At 41.7% G+C, this 25,851-nt stretch overlaps 1 protein-coding gene across 1 annotated transcript in view; it reads left to right on the forward strand.

The window, feature by feature from the left end:
* The window catches only part of TMC3 (transmembrane channel like 3), a 627,915-nt gene that overhangs the window by 250,379 nt on the left and 351,685 nt on the right, over positions 1-25,851 (forward strand). Inside the window, exon 5 of the mRNA XM_069222582.1 lies at positions 8,917-9,023. Within this exon, the coding sequence (XP_069078683.1) occupies positions 8,917-9,023 (107 nt within the window). The remainder of the gene's footprint in view (positions 1-8,916; positions 9,024-25,851) is intronic.

The following is a 25,851-nucleotide window of genomic DNA, read 5'->3' on the forward strand; positions in this document are numbered from 1 at the left end:
CAATTCAAAAGACACCAAAAATGACCTTTCTACCCAATCCCATTCGGAAATTACAAATGTAAGAGTTTTCCACTAATAGGACAAGTAAAACCTAAAGGTACATGTCCAATGTTTTAAATACACTGCACTCTGCCCTTTGGACTGTTCTACCCTAAAAAAAATAGTTTGGACCTAGCAAAAGGTTTATTTTTCCAGCTTGAATTGCCAGTTTAAAAATTGCACATAGAGGCTGCAATGGCAGATATGAGACACGTTTAATGGGCTACTTAGGTCGGTGGCACAATCAGTGCTGCAGGCCCACTAGGAGCATTTAATGTACAGGCCTAGTACCACTTTACTAGGGACTTATAAGTAAATTAAATATGTCAATTAGGTGTAAGTCAATTTTACCATATTATAAGGAGTAAGCACTTAGCATTGGTTAGAAAAGGTCCAAAGGCCAGCAAAAAAAATGTCAACAAAAATTGAGGAGAAAGCGCAAAGTTTAGGGGAAGACCAGTCTGTGGCTCAAAGGTCTAATACAGATGTTTTACCCAATGGACTAAGTCCTTATTAGGGCAGCAGCTCTAACAGGCACAAACAAAGAACACATCAAAAAAGTGAGGTTTCATATTTCAAGTGGAGCAGCAAAAGGGTTGTGCAACATTAAAGAAGTAAAAGTGAGAAGAAAATCCAAGTTCAGCATGAAGGAACACAGTTTAGAGTAATTTACTAAATCAAGTATCTATATTAATTTTCCAGTGGAAATGCATTTCAGAATGGGCCTGAATATTGTTTAAAGTACACCAGCGGAATTGACATAATTACTGGAATTTCGTGTTATGCTTGTTGTTCTAAATTCATGAAATGATGCCATTGTGACACATTGCACTATCAAGCACCATTTTCTAAAAGTGGAATTTTCAAAATTGCAATTTAAAATCTGATTTTATCATAAGATATGATTTTTCATTGCAATTCAAAAGACACCAAAAATGAGCTTGCACCCGATCCCATTCGGAAATTACAGCTTATTAAATGTAAAACGGTAACCCCAATGTTATCTTATGGGAGAGGCCTTACAGTAGTAAAAAAACAAATGTAAGAGTTTTCCACTAATAGGACAAGTAAAACCTAAAAGTACATGTCCAATGTTTTAAATACACTGCATCCTGCCCTCTGGACTGTTCTACCCTAAAAAAATAGTTTGAACCTAGCAAAAGGTTTATTTTTCCAGCTTGAATTGGCAGTATAAAATTGCACATAGAGGCTGCAATGGCAGATATGAGACACGTTTAAAGGGCTACTTAGGTCGGTGGCACAATCAGTGCTGCAGGCCCACTAGGAGCATTTAATGTACAGGCCTAGTACCACTTTACTAGGGACTTATAAGTAAATTAAATATGTCAATTAGGTGTAAGTCAATGTTACCATATTATAAGGAGTGAGCACTTAGCACCGGTTAGAAAAGGTCCAACGGCCAGCAAAAAAAATGGCAGCACAAATTGAGGAGAAAGCACAAAGTTTACGGGAAGACCAGTCTGTGGCTCACAGGTCTAATACAGATGTTTGACCCAATGGACTAAGTCCTTATTAGGGCAGCAGCTCTAACAGGCACAAACAAAGAACACATCACAACAAGTGAGGTTTCATATTTCAAGTGGAGCAGCAAAAGGGTTGTGCAACATTAAAGAAGTAAAAGTGAGAAGAAAATCCAAGTTCAGCATGAAGGAACACAGTTTAGAGTAATTTACTAAATCAAGTATCTATATTAATTTTCCAGTGGAAATGCATTTCAGAATGGGCCTGGATATTGTTTAAAGTACACCAGCGCAATTGACATAATTACTGGAATTTCGTGCTATGCTTGTTGTTCTAAATTCATGAAATTATGCCACTGTGACACATTGCACTATCAAGCACCATTCACTGTAAAAATCTACTGCAAATGCATCACTTGCTGCAAAAAGTATGCAAACGCACTGGAACAACAATGCAAGCAGCTGTTGTTCATGATGCTTTTGGTTTTAGCACTTTGTTTATTGTGAAATGCTTCCTCGCTACAAAAATTGCCATAATTCATTTTTAACTGAAATATAATGCTAAATGATTACTTTGCAATTTGCATAATTATGTGTAAATACTCATAATTTTGCTGAAATTCTGCATAACTATGCAAAAGCAAGATGTGTGAATTTCACACACCCATAGTTCAAGCATTATGTAGAACAACAAATTAATATAAATTACAGGCAAAGTATGGATTATGATAGGTTTAAGTACAATTCAGGTCCAAGGGGATGGTTTTATCTGACACTAGTATCTCTGTGTGGTATAGGTTATGAAAAAGTACACACACCCATTGTTACCCAACTTTTCAGTATTATATATTTATTTCAGTATTAGGATTTGTCATGGGCAGGCTCAGTATTTTTGTATCCTCCTGCTGTAACAGTTTACAATTGCTCATGGCACATCCGATCCACCAATTGTGAATTCTGTTGATGGCGGAAATAGATTACAGTACGATACATTTCACAACAATTCGGAAGAAGGTTAGAGACTTATTTGGATGGTATTGGGGATGAAGGAAATATTGAGAGAGAGAAAGATATAGGGGGTCATTCTGACCCTGGCGGTCCATGACCGCCATGGCGGAGGGCGGCGGAAGCACCGCCAACAGGCTGGCGGTGCTTCCTGGGCGATTCTGACCGCGGCGGTAAAGCTGCGGTCAGAAAAGGTGAGCCGGCGGTTTCCCGCCGGTTTCCCGCTGGCCCAGGGAATCCGCCATGGCGGCGCTGCTTGCAGCACCGCCATGGGGATTCCGACCGCCTTCCCGCCAGCCTGTTTCTGGCGGTGTCCACCGCCAGAACCAGGATGGTGGGAACGGGTGCCGTGGGGCCCCTGTGGGCCCCTGCACTGCCCATGCCACTGGCATGGGCAGTGCAGGGGCCCCCTAACAAGGCCCCACAAAGATTTTCACTGTCTGCTGTGCAGACAGTGAAAATCGCAACGTTGTGCCACTGCACCCGTCGCACCCCTGCAACTCCGCCGGCTCCATTCCGAACCGGCTTCATTGTTGAAGGGGCTTTCCCGCTGGGCCGGCCGGCGGTCTTCTGGCGGTCGGCCGCCAGCCAGCGGGAAAGCCGGAATGGCCGCCGCAGTCTTTTGACCGCAGAGCAGTCTTTCGGCGGGAACCGCTTGGCGGGCGGCGACCACCGACCGCCGCGGTCAGAATGACCGCCATAGTTTTCAGCCAATCCATGAGCAAGGCACATCTGCATCTGAAGGAAAATGTCAGTTAGGTTAACCTATTCAGTCTTTATCTGACCACAGACGCCTAACACTTACCTAGGTTGGAATGCAAAATAGGGAGCACACGCACAGTTTAACAATGTATTTATTAAGAAATAAAATTAAAACTGCATAAATATTGCTCAGATGCACTCTGGCATTGTCGACCTTGAGAAGAGGGCTGAAATGTACAACAAGCTCGGAATGGTGGTTCCTTGTAGAAAACACCTCTTGAATGAGAAAAGAAGAGGACAATATTTGAGAGGTAAGGTAAACAAGGTGCACAAGCATTTAAAGTGAGGAGTATTAGCTGGGGAACCCTTAACTAAAGGTCAATCTAAAATCAACTGCAGACAACCAGACAACTAGCTGCCTCTATTCTGAAAGATTGATCACTCAATTAATTAAAAAATCAATTGTAGCTATGCCTAACTTGTCCCCAAAATTAACCACTTAGCGTCTGCCACCCCAGCCATTGGTCAGAATTATCCTAAATAAATCAACCCTTTCAAGTCCAAAGGGGTATGACTTGTTGAGTCTTTTTCCACTGGAAACAGATAGAGGTGGGTCCTTGAGCTTGATGATTTGATAGATGCGCCTGTTTGACAGGAAAAGAAAAAGAAACTGAGACTAACAGTGTAGGCAAACTGATATGCAGTTAATGATAGGCCAAGCAACACTGCCAGGGAGACACAGAAGCGTCCCACAAGAATGAGCCCCGGAACATTTAATGTAGCAAGTTTACTTATGATCCTCCCATCAAATCACACGCATTATCTTTTGCCATTCATTACAAATTGTGTCACCTGCTGCAAGTGTGGCATTTATCTATGCATCTCTTTTCCAATGGGATCAACACACAAACAGTGCAGTCCCTTAGTTTTTCTTGACAGCTGAGCATAGGAAGAAAAGTTAGGCATGGAAGGCATCTTGTTCTTTCAGGAAATGAAGGCTTCAGTTGCAAATTTAGAGGCTGTTGTTCATTGCAAAGTGTACAATTGACCTAAAGGCTGAATTTGTTTTCTTTCTTTATCACCACCCAGTGACCAGGCCAAAATGGTTGTGTCTTTCTTGTATCTCTGTATATGCCTTACATACTAGTCCATTTAAGTTTATTTATATTCCATGGTACACCACGTATAACAAATATATATATATATATATACATTTCTTTTTTTTTCTTTCTTTTTTTTGGTAAACATCTCTGTTATGTTGCTATTGTTTTCCTTTTCAGTCCATCTAGAACACAGAGTTCATCTTCATATTTAGAGAATTCATCTGGAGGGCAATAATTGTTGTGTCTTCTGATGCCAGATAATTTTCAGGGATGAAAATTGTATTCATTTTGATCATTGTCCAACTCTCCATGTTTGAAGGAGAAAGGCTGGTCTTCTGATTGTGACAGTAGCACCAGCTGCACTGAAAACCCACTCAGATGATACAGTGGATATATGAAATGCTAGAAATGTATTTGCCAGCCTGCTGAGTTCTGGCCACAGTTCATGTTTCATATGGCAAGAGATCAATAGTTCTACACATTGAGTTCTGTTTGGTCTCTCACATAATCTTGCAGCATTTAATCTACTGTCAGCAATTGCTGTCTCTGAGGTTCCTACTCCTGTGTGTTTGACTTATGTTCCAAAGCTAAAAATCAACCTATTGCAGAGGATGGTTAAAGTAATGCTGGTGATGTTGATTTAGTAGCATGTGTATCCTTGAATGGAGAAAGTTTAACCACTGGTAGATGCTGCTGCTGCCGTTGTGACATACTTCTGGACTCAGGGTATCACTATGCTCTTCAGAGTTTGGGAAAGGCAGGACCTCAATGCTTCAGCTTCCAATTACATTGTTTTCTTGGTGATCTAGTTGTTATAAATGGAGACATAAAGTGCTTAAAATGATAATGAAAACATATGGCCCTTGTTTGTATCCTTGACCCACTATAGAAGCAAAGACATTGGGCCTGATTATGAGTGTGGCAGTCTAAGGACATCAACACTCGTGGTGATGGTTGGACCGCCGCACTCCAGACGGTCTGACCACCACATTAATACCCTGGCAGGCGGACCCACCAGGTTACCACCGTCACTCTCAGGAACAATGTTCCAGATAGGTTGACGTGGTTACCCTGCCATGGAAAGGCTATCAAAGTGAACTGTCTGTTTTGCAGACAGAGCACATTCTGATGGTGCTAGTGGGCTACAGTATTGGCCTTAGCTCCCTTAAGGAAGCTGTGACCAATATCATAGCACTGTTTCCTACAGTCAGACCAGCAGGAACAGGGTGATACAATGTTCCTACCGGTCAGCCCAGCGGGAACATTGAAATACGCTTGGGGGGGATACCATGGCAGTTGCATCCTCGCCACGAGTTTGGCGGTCAGCATGTCTGACCGTCAATCTTGTTATCTGGCCCATAGTATCCAAAAGACATGATAGCTTGTTACAGCTTGAGATTTGTTTTCAGAAGATGTGTTAAGTTGTTGGCCAACCACTTGCTTCTTATTTGACATTAGAATATGATTCTTCAACCTTATGCAAATGGCCATGCAGCAAGTATAACAATGTGATGACTTGGCTTATAGTGCAATCCCCCTTGCGGACTTCTAGTGTCAAAAGACCCTAGCATTTGGCTTAGGCAACCTATTAGTCTCTGTTTGTCTACCTCAGTTGTCATGACTTTGGCATTTGTGTCCCCTCTCCTTTGTGGCACATAATCATTGATAGAATTGTACTGCTGAAACAGGAAATAGAACATCTATCCTTAGCTGCTTGGGGCTTTGAAGGAATAACTGAAATGTGTGAAAAGCCTGTGACTGGGGACCATTATGCTGTGGGCTACTACTTCTTTTTTTAAGAAGTCTTGTACATTTAGATTGCTGCAATGAGCTAAACATAGCACTCTGAGGTATCCTCCATCTTTTATGCCATTCACAATATTACTGCATTGTCAGTGGCGACAAAGCCAATGCTGAGAATTCTGTCAAAGTCATTCATAGACTTTTGTATTGACTTTTTCCAGGCTGGTGACAGCTGGCTGTCCTCGATGCACTGGTCCAAGGGAGATGGTGCAGCAGATAATGCAGACAAAGGATGAGTTATGTTTTCCAATCAGAATCTAAATCCAAAATAACCAAGGGCTCAACAAAGAACAGGGAGTAGTCCTTAGAACAAAAAGAGTAGCATGATATTCTTTGCACAGCAAATTCATGCTCTGTGGAAAGTCCCCTGTAAATAAATAGATAAATACATAAATACACAAATAAAGAAGATGCGTTTCACATAACAAATTTACCCAAACTGTCCGCTGGGATGAAAATTGATCTTGAAATACATTTTCAAGTTGATTTAACCGTACCTGGAATTAAAACAACAGCCACATGTAATTTGGTTTGTACATGTTGTTCCCTTGCTACCACAATGGGATTTTAAACTGACTGAGCTCTTGTTTAAGCACCATAGTGCAATGTCGCAATTTTAGACTCACATTCGTAATGTGAAATGCTGCCTTACAAAGTTACACCAGCGTAAATAGAATTTGGTCCAGGCTTAGCCTTTGTTGAAAACAGCCAGGATGCTTTTGCCACTGCCATTGTGGGACAAATTTAATGCCTGAAACACTAATCTGTTTTTTTCAGATGTTAAAGGTGGTTTAAATTTCTAATGCAGGTGGAGTTTAGTGAGGGTAACTTTGTGTGTTCACATTATCATATGTGTGTGTCTAGAATGGAAGAAAACAACTTCTCATATGATACATTGTAGGTTTATTGTATTAACAACCTAAAGAAGGATGGTGGCCAAAAACTTCACACATTCCTTGATGAAATTCACCTGTATTGTTCCATTCGCACCAGGATATAGCCTCAATGTGAGCAAGAAATAACAAGGGGAAATTGCCCTGTTATTTTGCTCTCAGAATGCCTTTTCACTGAATGTTAAGAATATGCATACTGAAGGAAACACTCAAAAGTGGTATCATATTTATTATTGAGAATAATAGTAGGTAGGAGTCTAGTTTGATTTAATTCTCTCTTTGAGCTAAGAGTCTATACCAAAGTGAAAATGCACAGTATGTGAAATGTGATGAAATGTACAAGAAGATGTCTTTTGACTACAAGTGTATCCTGAGCTCTCTTGTGCACAGTTGACCTTTAGTCATTACCTCTTTGGGGTTAATGTGCCACCATATCTTATAGTCTAACATGTATATTTGTCTGTTGTATGTGGCATTTCTATAGTGCGAACATAGCCATAAGGCAACAAGGTGCTGTACAGGTGTAAAGACAAGCATAGAGGCAATAAGTAGTAGGAGAGGTAGCTGGTTTGTGAACTTTTGATGCAGTATTGGGGAGGTCCTGATGGATAAGGGTTTGTTCTAGAGCTTGGGTGCATGAATAGAAAAGGCCTGCTGCCTTGTTCTTTGTGTTTTTTACAACTTTTAGTCTCCAGTCTGATAGTCTCTTGGCTGTGGATGTGCTAAGAACTACAAGAGATGGTGAACTCATCTACAAGATGAGCAGGGATGCTTGTTGTGTTGACTTTGTAAAAGGAGCATCTGGTTTGAAAGCTGGTGTTGGCTGTCAAGGGAAGCTAATGGAGTTCTATTAAGATGTGGATGATGTTATCATATTTCATTGTACCATAGAGAACATTTGCTGTGGCATATAGGATGCCATAAAGAGTCATAACGTGAAGCTCAAGAGGCCATAGAGAAGAATGTTACCACCAACCAGATTCAGGAGTACACTGGCTGTAACAGCAGTTCTGAAGTCACTTTCTGGAAGAAATAGTTTCACTTTGTTTAGTAGGGAGATCTGATACCAAGCAATCTTTGTTTTGGCAATGTGTTCCTTGAGGATGCGGTTAGTGTTTATTGTGAATCCCAGTGACTTGGCATTCAGTGAAAGTTGAAGTTTATGTCATTGATCCATAGATGTACTGTTTCCTGTCAGATAATAGGAATTCTATTTGATTTGGTTGAGCTTCAGGTAGGTGCTGAGCATCCCGGTCTGTATGATGTGCAGTCAGTATTTAAGGCGTTGAATATCTCAAGCAGAGTTGTGTGTCATCTGCATAATGGTGGACTTTGATGCTGTTATCTGTTCAGTTTACTATGGAACTCATGTAATTATGTTATATTAGGTTATGTTAGTTTGCATGAGTTACTACTTTTCAATTAAGGTGGCATGTTTCTGTTTGATGAGCATTCAATATTTCATGGCAAAATACCAATGATACTCTAAATGTATTAGCATGTCACTTATGTTGTTTGTGTCTGAATCATATCTAATAGACTGAAATTCAGTGTATTTTTAAAATATCGCACCAGCTGTGTTATGATAGCTTCTTTGAATTGCCTTTTTTTTTTACAACTACAGACTTTCAATACAACTTGGTAATGTTTTAAAAAAATGAGAAATGGCTTTAGGGTTTAGAAATAATGGACACTGACTGCAGTGTGCATTATTATGGCAAGTAAAAGCATCATGATAGAAAGTCATCATTAATTCACGATAAGTGGTTAAATGCATCTACTTCGTTACCTTTGTGCACAAGAGAAAATATACATTTATCAATTAATTAAAAATGACTGACGCTGTTGTGAAAAGGTACGATGATTAATTGCTTTTGCTTCTGATTTAAGGTCACTTTGGATCTGGTGTTGCATCTTACTTTATCTTCCTGAGATGGTTATTTGGAATCAATATCGTGCTTACCATAATGACGGGAGCCTTTGTTGTACTGCCTGAGGTAAGATCCCTTCTCTACATCCATCTACATGGTTAAAAGAGACTCGCTCAGGCGCTCAGCCGAAAAGCCCATTGCATCACCCCAGACCTGTCATATATAGTTATACTCAGTGAATCATGCTAATAAAAAATAGCATTGAGTAGAAAATTTATGACATTATTTTTCTAAATAAGGCGCTTGGCACCCTATCATCAGCCATTATCCTTCCCCTGAGTTAAAATATAATCACGCTACACACGTATGTATTTATTTTATTATAACTTGTGTGTCAAGTTGATTATAGGAAGATGTGTATACTCTCTGAAATGTACTATATCTAATGTAAAGACATTTACCAAACATCAGAAAATCCCCTTTCCAATGTATTTAGGACTAACAACAATTTTATTTTATTTTCATCTTATGTTTGATCACTGACAATAATGGGGTCAGGTCGACAGGGTCAACTAAAAATGGGAGCAAATACACCCTAGCATAAATGACGTTTACACTAGTTATTAAATGTGTTTTTGCACGCTCGGATGTTTTTACACTTGATTATTAGACAGGGGAAAACGTGACCAAACTGGATTTGCACTCGGTTTGAAGAAGTAATTACCCTTAGTGCGTCTATTTGAGTGTGCACTTACCACCAGTTGCAACGTGGTAGTAACTGCTTGCGAAAGTGTTTGAACAGATCCTAATAAGATCCCTTGATAAAAAAGACACGATTTGTGTTTGCAACATACCACAAGCACTTGGGTGTAAATGCCCTCTGAAGGCGTTCATGATCACGACAAATTATTTGTAACAATTTCAATGTTAACTACACGTCAAAGATCAGAAATAATCCTGCATGCATTTTTATAAAATGCTGCTTGCGATGGTTTCACTCAATGATTAAAATCAACACCATGGTAAGTTTTTTCGACGTTTTAGCTGAAGAGTGGTTGCTGGTCAGGCAGGCAAGGCCTTTGTTATTTATGTCCCTTGTCACTGCGAAAAGAGGTTAAACCTAGGAGACCAGCTTCATATATTTTTATATAAAAAGATGGTTGTTTAGTAAATTCAAAGGGCAATTCACTTGGAAGGATTCCTACTCCAGAGAGAGATATTCGAAGATACTCTGAGCTGCACCACCTGCAAAGACACCCCCACCAGCTACATGAAACTCCTCCCTATCAAGATACAAATCACAGCCAACTTCTTCCTGGGTAGAACCGTGGTATACACTCACCAGGACCCCACATCAATTTTATAGGCAACATCATGGACCTTGTCACACCCATTGTCATCAATGCCAGAAACTTCATCCTCCTCAAACAACTTCACCTACGCCTAGAAGACCTCACTGACACAAATTATACAGCCCTAAAAATCTTCGGAACTCTCAACTTCACCCAGCACTTTGCCAAACCCATTTACACCGTGACCTATTGGATCCGATTTTCTCCTCAATTAGCAAGATCATAGTTGACAAGTCAGCAACTATGACCTGGATAGACCAGCCCTTTATCAGTTTCCCCATTCCCATCTTACACCACCACCAGACCTGCCTGCTGCAGCTGAAAAAGCACCACAGAAGAGAAGTGGTGTTCCATGCTCTTCGCCTATCGGGCACACCAAAAACAATTTGAAAGATATTAAGAACCTCAACAGCTGGATCACCACGAGCGCAACACAATGGCAAGAGCCTGAGCACAGGCCTTCCGGTACACAGAGGAACTCAGACGGAGGAAATGCTGCTGCAAGCAACTAAAATCCAAATTGAGAACAAGTCATGACACCACAGATAAAAACACCTTAAAATCTTCCCTAAGACACTACCACCAGCAGGTACGGAACACAAAGCCACAGCTCTTCCAGATCACATCGACACTGGCACTAAGAGCAGCAAGGAAATCAATCTTTGCCATCATCAAAGGTTTAATTGCTCCTCCTTCTGCCTCTGGCGACATCATCTATCACAAGAATTTTACAACAAACTTTTGGAATTCTTCTGCGACAGAATTACCTCCATATAAGGCAACTTTGACCCTGTCACAACTTAACTTCCCTTCACGGCTGAAGAAAGATCTCTGATCTTGTGGTCCACCCTCACCACACATGAAACAACCACTGCCATGAAGACCAGTCATTCGGGGGATCCATCTGACATTTGCCCGGACCAAGTTATCACTCAAGGATACCTACCAATCAGAGAAGCAATAACATCCATCCTCAATGCTTTAATCGACTCCGCCAAATAATCAGACATCTGGAAACATGCCACCATCATGCCCCTGCTCAAGAAACCATCCGATGACCCAGCCACGCTTTCCAACTACAGTCCAATTCTCCTCCTACCATATCAGGCAAAGGCAGTACCTAATTTGAGCCAGTTGTTGCAGGTGGAGCCCACCAGCAGTTATTTATAGGCACCAGCACTTAATATTCCTCTTTAGGCCTTGGCCCAGAAGAAGAAAGGGAAAAATACAAAAGGGAGAAAAGTAGTAGGAAAAGAAATAGGAAAACTAGGTTCGAAGGGACAGAACAGAGATGAAAAAGAACGTTCAAGAGTGAGATAGATAGGCAATATATGTCTAGCAGTGGATTAAAGAGGCACAGGTGAGTCAAGAGTACGGAGTCTTGGTATTTGCCACCACAACCTTTGGTGGTGCCGGTGGGAGCTTCTGAGAAAAAGTCTAGGCATTGGCACTTATTATTTCACAAATTAAGGTACTCAATCATGTGGGAAATTGGGATGTAGGGGGTTTGAGCAATGCTGAAGTCACAATACCTGCCAGAGTGAACCACAAAAGTTCCTAATTTGAGCTGTGCATAAACCTCTGCTAGCCTGGGACAAAAGCAGTCAGGCCTAAGTTAGACGAAATTAGTAAAATATTTATGCAGAACCCAAATAATAATACAGTGAAAATACAACACAAGACAAATCCCACACCAGTTCAGAAAAATAGTGTATGTTGTAGCCAATTCTTTTGACACAAAATGAAAAAAATCGAATCAGTAGAACTGGATTTATAATTTTTTTTAATTTAAGGTAAAAATAGAACCTAAAATATCAAAGTGGCAACTGCAGACACCTAGTCGTGCAAGCCTGGCTCAAAGTGAAAATATATGGCCAACCACAATGGAGTGCGAGTCGGATACAAGATGTGGATTGTGCCCGGTCATCACTTACCTTTAGACTTAGAAACAAATTGAAGGGAAAGTCTCTGAGGAGGTAAAAGTTCAGAGGTGCAAGGTTGCTGGAGGTGATTGAAGAGTAGGAGTCATCATTGGAGAGCCGCTGGACGAAGTTGCTGTTAAAAGTTCTATGTTCGGACTTGGGCCTGATTTAGATCTTGGCGGTCGCACTGCCAAGCCACATTGGCCGCAGGCCTGAGAAGACCGCTATGATGAAGGTCTTCCACTCGCCATATTTAAATGTTACAGCTTTGCAAGTGAATTGACTGGTTACGGATTGCTGATGGAGGGAGATGGTGGCTGGCCAAAATGGATGTCGTACAATCTCAGGTGCTATGGAAGAGATATAAGTGACACACACACGCTGTAACTTAGCCATATGTGTTCTCCTGCACTACACACTGCACAACACACAACGTCCACACACTAAACCATTGCCATTCTGACACACCACAACCTGTATATGCTGAAAACACACAGTGACATACATCCATGACTCAACATACACCCACCATTGACACTGCATCCTCACACGACACAACCACAAAAATCAAAACAACTGCACACTCAACTATACACTCACTCACACACACAAAACTACACACATCACAGCAACGTCCACCACACAATAACCACACTCACCTTAATGTGTCACACTGCAATACAACATACACAACAACATCGCTATCACGTGCAAGTGACACACTTTCAGACACAACCACCTCCCCACTCCAGCTCCCTTCTCCTCAACCAGCCAATTGCATTGCATACACCTGTACTGACTCACATAAAACTCGCAGCACAAAATGATATTTACAGGCCCCCTGGCAATGTGCATAAATGAACACAGTTGACAGGTGTGAATGTGCCATTATTGTGGTGCCAGCATTCATTTGGCAATGAATGCTGGCACCATAATGACAGTTGTGTATGTGTGCGATATGTGTTGAGTACCAGTGTATCCCAATCCATGCCTGAACCACTTGTGTCACCGATATATAGATGTCACAGTGATTTAAAACAATTACTGCGACATGTATATGCCTGCTGTGGTCCTGACCTCCCATGCAGTGCCCACGCAACATAACCTGGCAATGCAGCATCCCTACCTTCGAGTCCAGCAACAAGAGGGTCATGTTTTCTATGTGGGTCGGTGGCAGGAGTGATGGCAGATGCTGTCCAGTCGTGTCCAGACAAAGATGGGGTGGAATTGGGAAAAAACGTGAGCGTTCACACTTTTCCCCCGATCACCAACTCAGACATGGAGGTCAGACCACCACTTTTTTTCTTGGTGGTAAGGCACATCCAAATCTTCATGGTGGGAAGGGTGTCTAGGTTCCTGCCGGCATCCCCTTTTCCCTCTTCCACCGTCAAAGCGGGCAGTATTTCTTTGCGTAGACGGCAGTTCGAATGCAGGTTTTCATGAATGGGAATGTCAAAATCTAAATACAGCGGGTGGACCGTCACAGTGCCAGACAAGTTTCCATTCAAAAAGTCAACGAAGGGACTGTTACCACTAAAATCTAAATCAGGCCCCTAAGTCTCTTTCTTGGAAGTCAAAAATCTCCAGCGGCATGAAGCTGGAGGCTGTAGTTGACAAAAGTTCCACAAGACCCGACACCCCTTTGTGGAAGTACCGGTGAACAGGATTTGCTGCTGTGGTCAAGAATGCAGCAGGGAGCTACTGTGAAGTTAGTCGGACCTGCAGTGCACCTTGAGCAGACTGACAAGCGGGAAGGTCCTAGTCTCCTCTCAGTCTTCAGAGTAGTTTTTAGTCAGAAATTTCCCAAGTGTTGGATTTTGGCTATCTGGGCACATTTAGCACCACTGCCAAGGGTCTAGGACTAGAGGGGAGCCTCTTGGGGGTTAGGATTTAATCAGGCTGGGTCAGGTGCGGGTGCCAGATGGTTGAAACCTTTTCTGTCACTGTGGCTCTGATCAGGTGGCAAGCCAACTAGCCCCTGGAGTCACACTGGTAGTCCTGGGTTCAAGAAGTGGAACAGGGCTCAAGCAGCAGGGCAGGTTCGTGAGGGTTCTAGGCAAACTTCTGGCAGAAAAGAGGATCTTTCAGGTGCAGCAAAGTAGTCGTCTGAAATACACAGCAGGTCACAGCAACAGGTAGTCCTCTGAGAGTTCTTCTGCAGGTCCAGAGAGTGAACTGAAGTGTGGGTCTGAGGTTGCTATTGTTATATCTGATGTCTTCTTTGAAGTTTCTAGAGAATTTCCTTTCAAGTGCTTGAGGTTTCCTGCCTTTCCTGCCCTTGATCCAAGCTGGATGCATTAACATTGCAGTGGGACAGGTCCTTTGGTAAAGGCAAGGCACAGTCTATTCAGTTGCAAGTGGTGTTGTGCCACCCCCAACCCCCATCCTGCCAGTGATGGCTCAACCAGGTACACCTAATGTTTGTATTTTGTGGCTGTCTGGGAAGAATAAGCAAAGTCCAACTGCAAACCATACCCAGTCGCGTGGCCCAGGAACAGTTGCAGGCACTAATAGTTTTGAAAAAATAGGGCAACCCTGTGACCTGGGTAAATGAATAATGTAACAGAAAAATGTTTTGGTCCCTCCGGGGGAAGGAAATTAATTAACCTCCACGAACTTTCTGTACCGATGAAGTTTGTGAGTAATATAACACATTTATTAGAAACTTAAATTCCACAATTTAAAGTAAAGTAATCAAGGTGCTCCTATATAACGGCGCAGTGTGAGTGAATTATGTGCTAGTATAAGTGTTACAGCGCTATTTACTTGAAAACTAAAATTAAACTGTGGTTAAAAGCATGAGGTCTCAAATAAGCACCTATAACAATAGGTACTGTAAGCCTGCTTAATTTTTCAAAAGCCAATCCACATTTTCTAATACAATGTTGACGTTTCGACCCCAATTGAAGAAATTAATTCAGGCGGGTCATCATCAGGACAGAATATTGAAATAGGAAGCACCTAGAATACAATACAGAAAGCATCTATCAGTACTTTGCCCTCCATGAGGTCAGCATCTATTAATTCAACAGTAAAACATATTGAATGGTTATATTATAAAATCCATATTTAACATGAGGTCACTAATTCTTTATGTGATAGTTAGTCGATCTTTTAAGACATAGAAACAAAATTTACCTAATTAAGTTAGAAAACAAACCAATTTGAAGAGACATACTCACCCTTATTTGATTATACTCAGACACATCCTGCTCGTGTTAACAATAAAACTATGCCAATTCGCCTTTCATTTCATGTAGCCCTGGTGTGTTGTTAATAATACAATTTTTTTACTTTACCATCTAGAGAAAAATTATATATATAATTAACTGTCTTATTGTTGTTTCAAAGGTCGAGGCTACCCAATAGGCATTAAACAGGGCAGGAAAATGCCAATTTTGTAAAAGTATCTGCAAAAGAAAATAGGGAAAAAGGGGAGGTTTGCCCATCTCACCCCATGTTACCTGGGCAATACAACTAAAGCACAAAAACTGTGGTGACCCTAGGGACGGATTAATTTACAATAAATGAAACAATCAATTTTCACTGGATATTGAATGTAATTCCACTGAAATTAATTTATGAATATCCCACAACTGTCTGTGTAGACATTTAGACTCTGTATCGTTGTTTTTATGTCTTTGATTCTCATTTAACACATTGGGAATACCAATAACTGCACTTATGTACACAAGATTATGCACAACCATATTACACAATTTACACATACATCGTATTCCCTAATGAAATATATAGTCCTTTCATTCCTCCTTAGTTTAAGGATGCTTCAGTTCCTCCTTAATTCCTTATTATTCAGATAGTGCTGGTTACATACAAAGTCCTAGTGTTGTTCCACCCAGTAGTAGCCACAGAGTCTAGGGAGTCCTAGGTCATCAGCACCTTGCCATGACTCCTTATTACTGTACTAGCAGTCTAATAAAATGTATTTTGGGGCTCTTCCTAAGCGGCAGGTCAACAGGTTTCAGCCTTTATATATTTAAGGACTTCTCAGGACCCAGAATACAAAAGGAATCACGAGGACCTAAAAATGAAGGAATCAAAACAACAACATCACTTATTACCAAATAGATACATATACACCACAAATGATACATTTCGCACACTCATTGCCAGACACTCAGTGTGGCATAAGTGATGTGAAATCACAGGAATAAAAGCCTTACTCCTAAAATAAGTGACACCAGCTGATTTATGAACCACTTCCATTGTCTAAAGAACAAAATAAATCTATAGTTAAAAATACTCACATGTTCTGCCTGCAGCCATTTCTATAGATTACACTGGCCTAAAGTCAGCCACATTGTGCTACATGCTGTGTAATATTTATTAAATAAGCATGCTCTACCCTCTATCACATGTGAAAGTGCAGTGAAGATAGTGCCATGTGTTTGATCTGACAGCCTTAGGGCGCTCTACCCCCAACATTTTGCCTGCCTGCCTCCCTGCATTTTCTGACCTAATTTTTGCTGGCTTTAGTACATGCATTTTTATGTTTTACATGCCCCAGTAGTGAAAAACTCACTAATTCATTTTTCACTACTGCAAGGCCTATCCCTCCCATAGGAAAACATTGGGATTACCTAATTACATTTAAAAAATTTAATTCACAATCTGGAAGAGATAAGTCTGTCAAGTCAGATTTTAAATTGCAGTTCTGAAAATACCACTTTAGCCATCTGGTGCTTACTGCCTGTCTCCAATACACATCTGGGCTGGGGTGACAGCTGGGCTTGTGCATTCCTTCTAAACAGCCACACACAAAGGGAGCTTAGGTGTGACTGATAGGCCATCAACATCCTGATGAGCCATCTTGGGCAGGATGGGTAGGAGGGGCTGACACGCCTGGAAGGGCATTGTGCTGCTACACACAAAGAGCTGCATACCCCCCTGTCTGGAGCCAGGGCAGCAAAGGAGGGCCTCTGTGTACTTCAAAGACCCTTGTGAAGTTTCCTACACTTCAAAGGCACAACTGAACCTTTGACACTACCAATTCAGTATACTTCTGGACCTGAGGACATTCTGCCAGGAAGATGGAATGCTGTGCTGCTGAAGGAACTGTTACTCTGCTGGACTTTGCTGGGCACCTCCTCTACTGTGCTTGCCCTGCTGCCTGCTGCCCTCCTTGTCTGGGAGTGAAAAGGACTAGAACTGCATCGCCTCATCCCCAGTATCAAGGGCTTGCTTGCTTGCCTGCGGTCTGAAGTGTCCAGGACATCAAAGGCTTCTTTTACATCTACAAACAGCACCTGGACTTTGCTTTCTGCAAGTCTTGTTCTGCCAAGTGGTGCCAATCCAGTACAGGGCCCTTGGAAGTGAGTATAAAGTGCTTCATCTGTCAGAACCTGTACATCGACGCCGTTGCCGCGATCGGATAGGACGCATCGACTGCTGTGAAATTGGGATTGAGTCACCACCGCTATTACAGGAACCATGGACATCCCCTCTGGAACCACTGTTTCGGGGCCAATGTATTGCCACTATTGTGTGGAGAAGATTGATGCATCGCCCCTCCAGCATGGATTAACCGGGAGCACTGCATTCCGAACTGCCACACTCAGTACTAGCTCATCATACTTGGAACTGATGCATCACTGCAGTCGCGTGGAGAACTCTGGCGCAACACCCCAACTGCATGGGGATCATCAACACTCCTCATGCTGCTACAAGGATTATGATACGGTTGCCCAGCTGGCCCTGCATAGGTCCTGTAGCTGGCCTGCACTCCATCGTGGGTGGCCTGAACTCTTGATTTTGTCCAAGTTGAGCAAGACCAGATATCCCAGTAGGTGCTTATTGCTTCTAAACGTTACTTGCACATTTCTTCGTTTCGGTCTTGCTTTACTCATGGGAATATCATCTAATCTAACCTTGTGTGGAGACTTTTTGTGTTGTTTTCACTGTGTTACTGTTTGAAGTGTTGCATGAATACTTTCCACATTGCCTCTTAAGTTAAGCCTGACTGTTCTGTGACAGGTTACCAGAGGGTGAGCTCAGGTTAACTTTAAATGTGTATCTATCTTATCATGACTAGGGTCATGGTGTCGAAGTGAGCCTCAGCAAAGCCTACTAGTGCAATGGGTTCGCCCTTCTCTGCACAAAATCCTAAGACCGTATAGGAAGAAGTTGGCACAGAAACTAAAATAAAAGACAAAGTTTATTAAACCTTATGAGGTAGTACTACAGTTCAAACAGCACCCTTCGGTAATGTTTGAAGTAGCACACTGAACTACGAGAGCATGGTGCTTTTATACTCACACAGGGGCTAAAAGAAGGTGGTACAATTATAGAAGCAAGACTTATATACATATAAGGTCATATGGAAATGCACAGTTGACATGTAGGAGGGGCTAACCGTTTTCAAGGACTAGTAGACACATTACTGTCGGTTACTAATTACTAACAGCTGCAGATCTTACTGAGCATGTGCAAAGTGGGAGATGCTAAATATAATTTGTCACTAGACAGATTTTCAAGAGTAGTTAACAGGAAGGTAGGACAGAGCACATGGCAGCATGTGGCAGAGAAAATGGCTGCCATGAATACAAATGGATTCCGCTAAATGTTCACAATAGTTGCTAAATACAAGATGTCTTCTGCTAATGCTTAATCTAATCACTACTAAATTACAACAGACGACCCTTTCCGCATTAGCTGAAGACATTCGTCTTTCTGGGATAATCTAAATATTCATCTTGTATATTTATGCTCATCATTTCAGCTATTTCCTTATTTAACAGGGGCTGTGCTTTCATTTCTGTAATATTTCTTTTGGTAGGCATACAAGCAGTAATATACATGTAGCAGAACATTGAACCACACTGAATACAGGTACAGCATGTGAAAAATATTGCATTCATTACACACAGGATAGTCAGTAGTTTCCAGCCCCAAGCAGAAACAAGAGCCCAAAACCATCCAGAAAAAGTCCAAGTACCAGTCTCTGTTTGAATTTCTGCAGCAATTTTATGCAATTTAGATATTGCATCACATACTGAAGGTGAGTGATCTGGAATGAAAACGCAGCTACTACTACCTGATGATGCGACATGCACCACCTCGATCAGCTAATATCACATCTAGTACCATACGATTTTGGAGCGCTACAATCCTCGCAATTTGGAGCTCCTCAGTGATATTCCCAAGTGCCAGAGCTGCCTGATTGGTAACAGCTTCCACAACCCTAGTCAATCGTTTGACTTTCCTACTGTTCAACGCAGCACCCTAAATTAAAATCAACATATTGTTGCAGGCTAGTGTCCGTTTGGTCTACCTCGTTTGTACTTATTGTCCTTTTATACCTATTTTTACTGATGTCATTGAACAGTTTAAAATCTCGGTGATATGATGCAGGTGCCAAAAACACAGGGGATAATAGAAAAGATACATAACACACACCTGACCACCCAACAGGTATTTGGTAATATCCATAGTTACCACAAACAAAATATGTGAAGCTGTAAAACTACTATTATTTACACCCTCAATAGTTAAAATCAAGGTACAATCGCTTATGCCCACTGGAATTCGCCCAATGCTACGTTTACATAAATCTGCTTTAGTTTTTGTAACAGAAATCACAAATTGTTCTTTCTTGTCAGAGTCTCTTATATTTGTGAAGACATATGGTATTGAAACATTGTCCGGTTGATACTCTTCCCATTCCCATTTAGTTCCTTTGGCTTGGTGATACCCATCTTTGTCTTGGTAGCATACTTTATTAAGGCAAAAAAGAAGTCCGCCCTCTGTACGTTTTCCAGATGCAAACAAAGGCGTATACAAAGCTTGACAAGAACCATTGTGCGAAAAAGGAAGAGGAATGAAAGGTGTTCCTCCTTTCTTTTGATGCGCAGGAATCATTCCACATACCCAACAGTTAGTAGTATTTGTAGCATTATGAGTATGATGCAACATCTGAATGAAAGTATTATTGAAGTACGATTGACGGTGCTTCTGCTCATGATAGGGAAGCGTAAAGTAATAGTGATCCTCTGGTACTGGAGTAGTGGCAACAAAAAACTCACAAGCAGGAGCCTTCCTTACAACAAACCAGGTGATTATTGCTATAACCACCAAAACAACAACAAACCCCATAGTACTAATGATCACTTTGTTATTCATTTTAGCAACAGTGATAAGTGACCCTTCCAGAAATTAATTAAAAACAATCGTTGGAGCTCTTATCCCTGGGCAGCCACTGATTTCTTCACCACAGGCCAAGACGGGTGTCACTACTCTAATGCATGGCTGATCCCCACCCCTTGCCACATTGGCTCTCCGTTTCACTAACCCAGGGCGGTAGCTCAACCAGCTTTCTCCAGCAGTACAGATTTTTTCCTCGGTCTAAAATTATATAGCGATACTCCAGAAATCGTATTGTCCGGGAAGAACTCTGCAGATTCGTCAGGTGATATAGCACGGCCTTTCTCCGTAGTCAAGATCTCTCGATGATCGGTCAGCACAGCAGGTTCCACCAAGGTAGGTAGCACTCTCTTGCAGTGAGTAGTATGGACCCAATTCTTTTGGTTCGTCACTCGAACTGCTGTCCTTGTCGCAAGAAGCACCTGCTCTGGGCCTCGCCACCTTGGTTCCAAGCTGCTTGATCTTTCATAGGACTTCATCATCACCTGGTCACCAGGTCGAGTTCTTTGCCTTCACCTGTAGATCTGTCAGGAAGTGCTTCTCGAACCTGTTGATGAATAGAAACCAAATTGTCAGTTAACTGTGCCAAATAATCATTCATCAGGACACAAGGTACATCATATACAGAATTTGGTTTAGGAACTCCCCAAATGTTCATTGGCCTTCCAAATACTATTTCATAGGGGGTAAGGCCTGTTTGAGAGTGTGGCACTGACCTAATAGACAATAATGCCAACTGTAATGTATCCGGCCAAGTTAAAGATGTGGAAGCCTGTATCTTCGCTAACTTCAGCTTCAAAGTAGCATTATACCTTTCCACCAACCCTGCTGATTGTGGGTGGAAAACCACATGGAACTTCTGTTTGATCCCTAATCCTTTCAGGACATACTTAATAACTTCCCCAACAAAATGAGGTCCATTATCATTCCATAAAAGTCTGCAAATACCAAACCTAGGGAAAAATTCTTTCAAAAGCACCTTTGCTGTGGTAATGGCAGTATTATACTTTGTGGGGTACGCCTCTATCCATTTACTAAAGGCACATACCACCACCAAGACATACTTTAAATTGTTGCAGCGTTCAAGCTGAATATAATTTGTAGAACTTCGAAAGGTGCAGTTGGTGTAGCAAACCCTCCCGCAGGAGTTCGTGTCCCTTTTCCAGGATTGTATTGTAAACAGATCAAACAAGACTGTACTACTCTCTTAGCTGTACTGGAAATTTCTGGATGCTCCCAAGCTTGTGTAAGCAACTTCGTTATTGTTGAAGCTCCAACATGTGCCAGCCCATGTGCCATCTGAACCATAGGTTGTACAAAAGCTATAGGCAATTTCCATGTATCCATCTGCTTATTGCGCCAACAGCCCTCATCATCCAATTCTCCTTCTTCAGACCAATGCTCACGTTCTTTCACAGAAGCAGAAGATTTCTGTATATCTAATACGTCTTGTCTAGCATTATGCCAACGTTCAGCTTGTGACTTCACTACATACATAGAAGTAGTTATTCGCTGCATCACAGTCTCACGTGCTACGTAGTCCGCAAGGGCATTACCTTGCCCTATCTTATCGGTCACTTTCTTGTGTGCACTACATTTCACAATAGCTATTTTCTTCGGATATGTCAATGCAGTCAAGAGGTTATGCACTAATTCTCCGTGCATTATCTGCATCCCGTGGGATGTGGGAAAGCCTCTCTCCTTCCAAAGCAAACCAAAATCATGAGCCACTCCAAAAGTATAGCGGCAGTCTGTATAAATGTTCACACATAAGTCAGTACTAAGCTCACATGCTTGTGTCAAAGCTATTAGTTCAGCTGCTTGAGCTGACTTCTGTGGTATACGAGCTGTCTCCACTACCGTGTGTATTGTGGTGATTGCATATGCAGCTGAGGTCGTACCGTCTGGCAACTTCAAACAAGACCCATCAACCCACAATTCCCCGTCTACATCTGGAAGGGGCGTATCTTGCAAATCAATACGACCCTTTGTCTGTTCTTCGGTAAGGAATATACAATCATGTGTTTCTTGTGACTGAGGATGTGTCACCGGATATGGCAACAAAGTGGCTGGATTTAGTGTTGCACATCTCTTCAGTGTAATGTGAGGGGCCAGCAATGTCAATTCATATCCTGTCAGGCGAGCGCTAGTTAAATGTTGTGTCTTTGTTTGATTTAAAAGAGCATTAACCGCATGGGGTACCAACACCAACAGCTTATGTGACAAAACTATCCCTTCACTCTGACGTATTGACACAGCTGTTGCCGCAACTGAATGAAAACACCCAGGCAACGCTCAAGTGACAGGATCAAGTATTGCTGAAAAATATGCACAGGGACGCTGCTTATCGCCATGTGTCTGTGCTAAAACTGACAATGCACATCCATCTTTCTCATGTAAATAAAGTGCAAAGGGCTTCGTGTAAATTGGAGTACCTAACACTGGTGCTGAACAAAGGGCTTGTCGTAGCTGCCGGAAAGCAGTCTCACATTCATCTGTCCATGGGAGGGGCATTGGAGTATCTTTAGTCAAAAGTGCTAGCAAAGGTTTGACAATGTGTGAAAACCCTAATATCCATTGCCTACAAAAAGAAGTAAGACCAAGGAATGCACAAACATCTTTCTGAGTAGAGGGTACTGGTGTGTCTAAAATTGCTTGAATACGATCTGATGTAAGTGCACGGCACTCCTTAGACAAAAGGGGACCTAAATAGGTTACCTTTGGTCTACAATATTGCAATTTCTTTTGTGACACTTTATGATGGTGTGAAGCAAGAAAAGAAAGTAAGGACAAAGTGCACTTTTCACATTGCTCAGGGGTATCAGCTGCCAACAAAAATTCATCGACATATTGTATGAGAGCCACACCTTCAGGCAAAACAAAAGAATCAAATTGTCGTTTTAACGCTTGGCTATAAATACTAGGACTCTCAGTATAGCCTTGAGGAACTCTTCAAAATCTACACGATCGTTTATTTGAAGTAAAACCAAACAAATATCGACTGTCAGGATGAATAGGAATCGAAAAGAAAGCATTCTTCAAGTCTATCACAGAGAACGTAGTTGCTGTCGGGAGAACCAAAGTAAGAAGTGTTGTGATGTCAGATACCACAGGATATTGTGGTACCACAATTTTATTCACTTCTCGTAAATCAATAATGAATCGGTAAATCCTAGTATCAGTATCCCTTTTCAGAATGGGAAGAATCGGACTGTTACAAACATTATACAGAGCTTCCTCAACAACTCCAACTACAATAAGATCATGCACAATTTGTGTGAGTGCTTCTTCGCCCTTCTGTGAAATTTTTTATTGAGGCAAACGTGGCAATACAGCTCCCTCCTTGATACTAATATGTACCGGTAGAATAATCATTTGTCCCACATCAGTATCTGAAGTAGCCCACAAAGTACTAGGGAGTGAAGCTAATGCAATATCCTCTTTAAGAAGACAAACTCTTTCCATCACAAAATGATTATCATTCAAAATAACACGCACCCCTTCAGGAGAGCATCGTATTGTAGCCCTGAAATACTTGAGCATATCAAGACCCACAATATTGTCTGGTGTATTTGGAGAAAGCAAAAATGGACATGGAGCAGTAAATTTATCAACATGGAATGCAAGTGGTTGTGACAATGGGCTAGGGGAAGGTGTTCCATCGAAACCTATCGATGTAATGGTTAAGCCAGACAGGGATAGCCCTTGGATTCAATTGTTTAGACAAGGCACTACGAGTAGCTCCTGTATCAACCAGAAACTGATCAGTAGAACCCAAAACATGTTCTGTAAAATAGGGACCCCTCTGATCTACTGGAACTTCAACTGATTCAACTTCAACTCCATCCTAGGCAATTCTATGCATAAGCAGAATCTTGGAAATCAGGCTGCACATAGTTAGACATCTGGTATTGGTTCCATCTATCAAAAGTGTTAAACCCATCCTGCCCTCGTACATTAGCATCAACCCTAGCATGATCATTCGTGCTTCTTCTAGGCCCTGAATATCCTGAGCAATTTCTCATTTGTCCCCGACCACGTGAACACTGCTGAACACATAGTGCTGGACAATCAGCAGCCCAATGCCCAAATTTCTTACAATACGCACACTGACAACAGACAAATTCGAACGAGTGTAAGAAGAACCATAAGATCCACGTCCACCTCTATCACTATCTCTAAAAGGCGGACCCTAAGCTTGAGCCACAATAACCTTCGTCTTTAATTCTTTAATCTTTTTATCCTTGTTACCTTTTGCTTCTAATTCCTGTTGTTCATAATACTGAGCCATAGTCAAAAGAAAAACCGGAGTAGAGGTACTCCTTGAACTTTCACTAGCTTTTAGATGACTAGCTATTCCTGGTAACATATTTGTGACATATTTATCGACGAACAAATGTCTGCCCGTATCATCTGACAATAACTGGCCGCTAAAATCAGGAAATGCTGCTTCAAAGCGTGTAAGGAAATCAGAGACCGATTCATCTGCCTTTTGCTTACAAGACGCTAAAACAGTCCAATCTATCTTTTTAGGGGGAATAATCATTTTTAACTTAACTAATATGGCTGCAGGAAGATCTAAAATCCACTGATACGGCTTTTTCGCAGGTTCCCTATACCCGTCCATCTGTTCTAATTCTTTCCATGACGCCCCAAAAACTACACGATCATCAACTTTACGAACAGTTCTCCACATATCTGGCGGTAATATAAATCCGAAAAATAAATCAGTGTCAGCCAAAGTCATAGTACAAGAACTAATTGCTCCCTCAACTTCCTCATAAAAGGCGGTTGGATTTTTCCGCGGGTCAGATAATGCTGTTTTAAGTGCCATTACATCTGCCCTATTCCAAGGAGTGTACACCCAATTATAAATAAAATAACCTTTAGCAACAACAGAAGTTTTATCATCACTTGTACCCAATCCTTTAGGAGGAACATACAAAGGCGCGGCCTCCCACATTGGTTTTGCGTGAACTATCATAGTCTTATCTGTTCCAAAGATGGAAGCTTGCACCCCGCCGGTCTGAGATGTCCGTGCAACTACGTCCACGGCCCTTTTCTCCTCTTGCAAACGGACTGCCGCAACACATAATTTCACCAAATGCCTGATTGCATCAGCCACCTGGGAGAAAACAAAAAGACCATGACGCATTTGCTTATGATCAGCTGCTACATCATCGGGCTCTAACTCATCAGAATATTTCCGAAATAGCTTAATAACTTCTGTGCCAAATGCCTCAGTAAAATATAGCTGCTCCTTTTCCGTCCACCCTTTCATGTTGTCTAAAAGTTCAGAAGCAGAGACAATGCTACGAATTGCTTTACGAGCAATAGATCTAAGCTCAGACGCACAGTCAGCAGGCAACATAGAGCGACTGTCTCGTATCTTCTGTTGCTCCGAACCGGAGACCTCAGCTAACTCATGAGGGGCAGAAGGAACGACATACGGAGGTGGAGTGCGATCTAGGAACAAAAAATCATTGCGCGATTTATTAAGGATAGGATGGAGAGGTTGCC

The sequence above is a fragment of the Pleurodeles waltl genome, chromosome 3_1 (genome assembly GCF_031143425.1).
Source record: "Pleurodeles waltl isolate 20211129_DDA chromosome 3_1, aPleWal1.hap1.20221129, whole genome shotgun sequence".
Lineage (NCBI taxonomy): Eukaryota > Metazoa > Chordata > Amphibia > Caudata > Salamandridae > Pleurodeles > Pleurodeles waltl.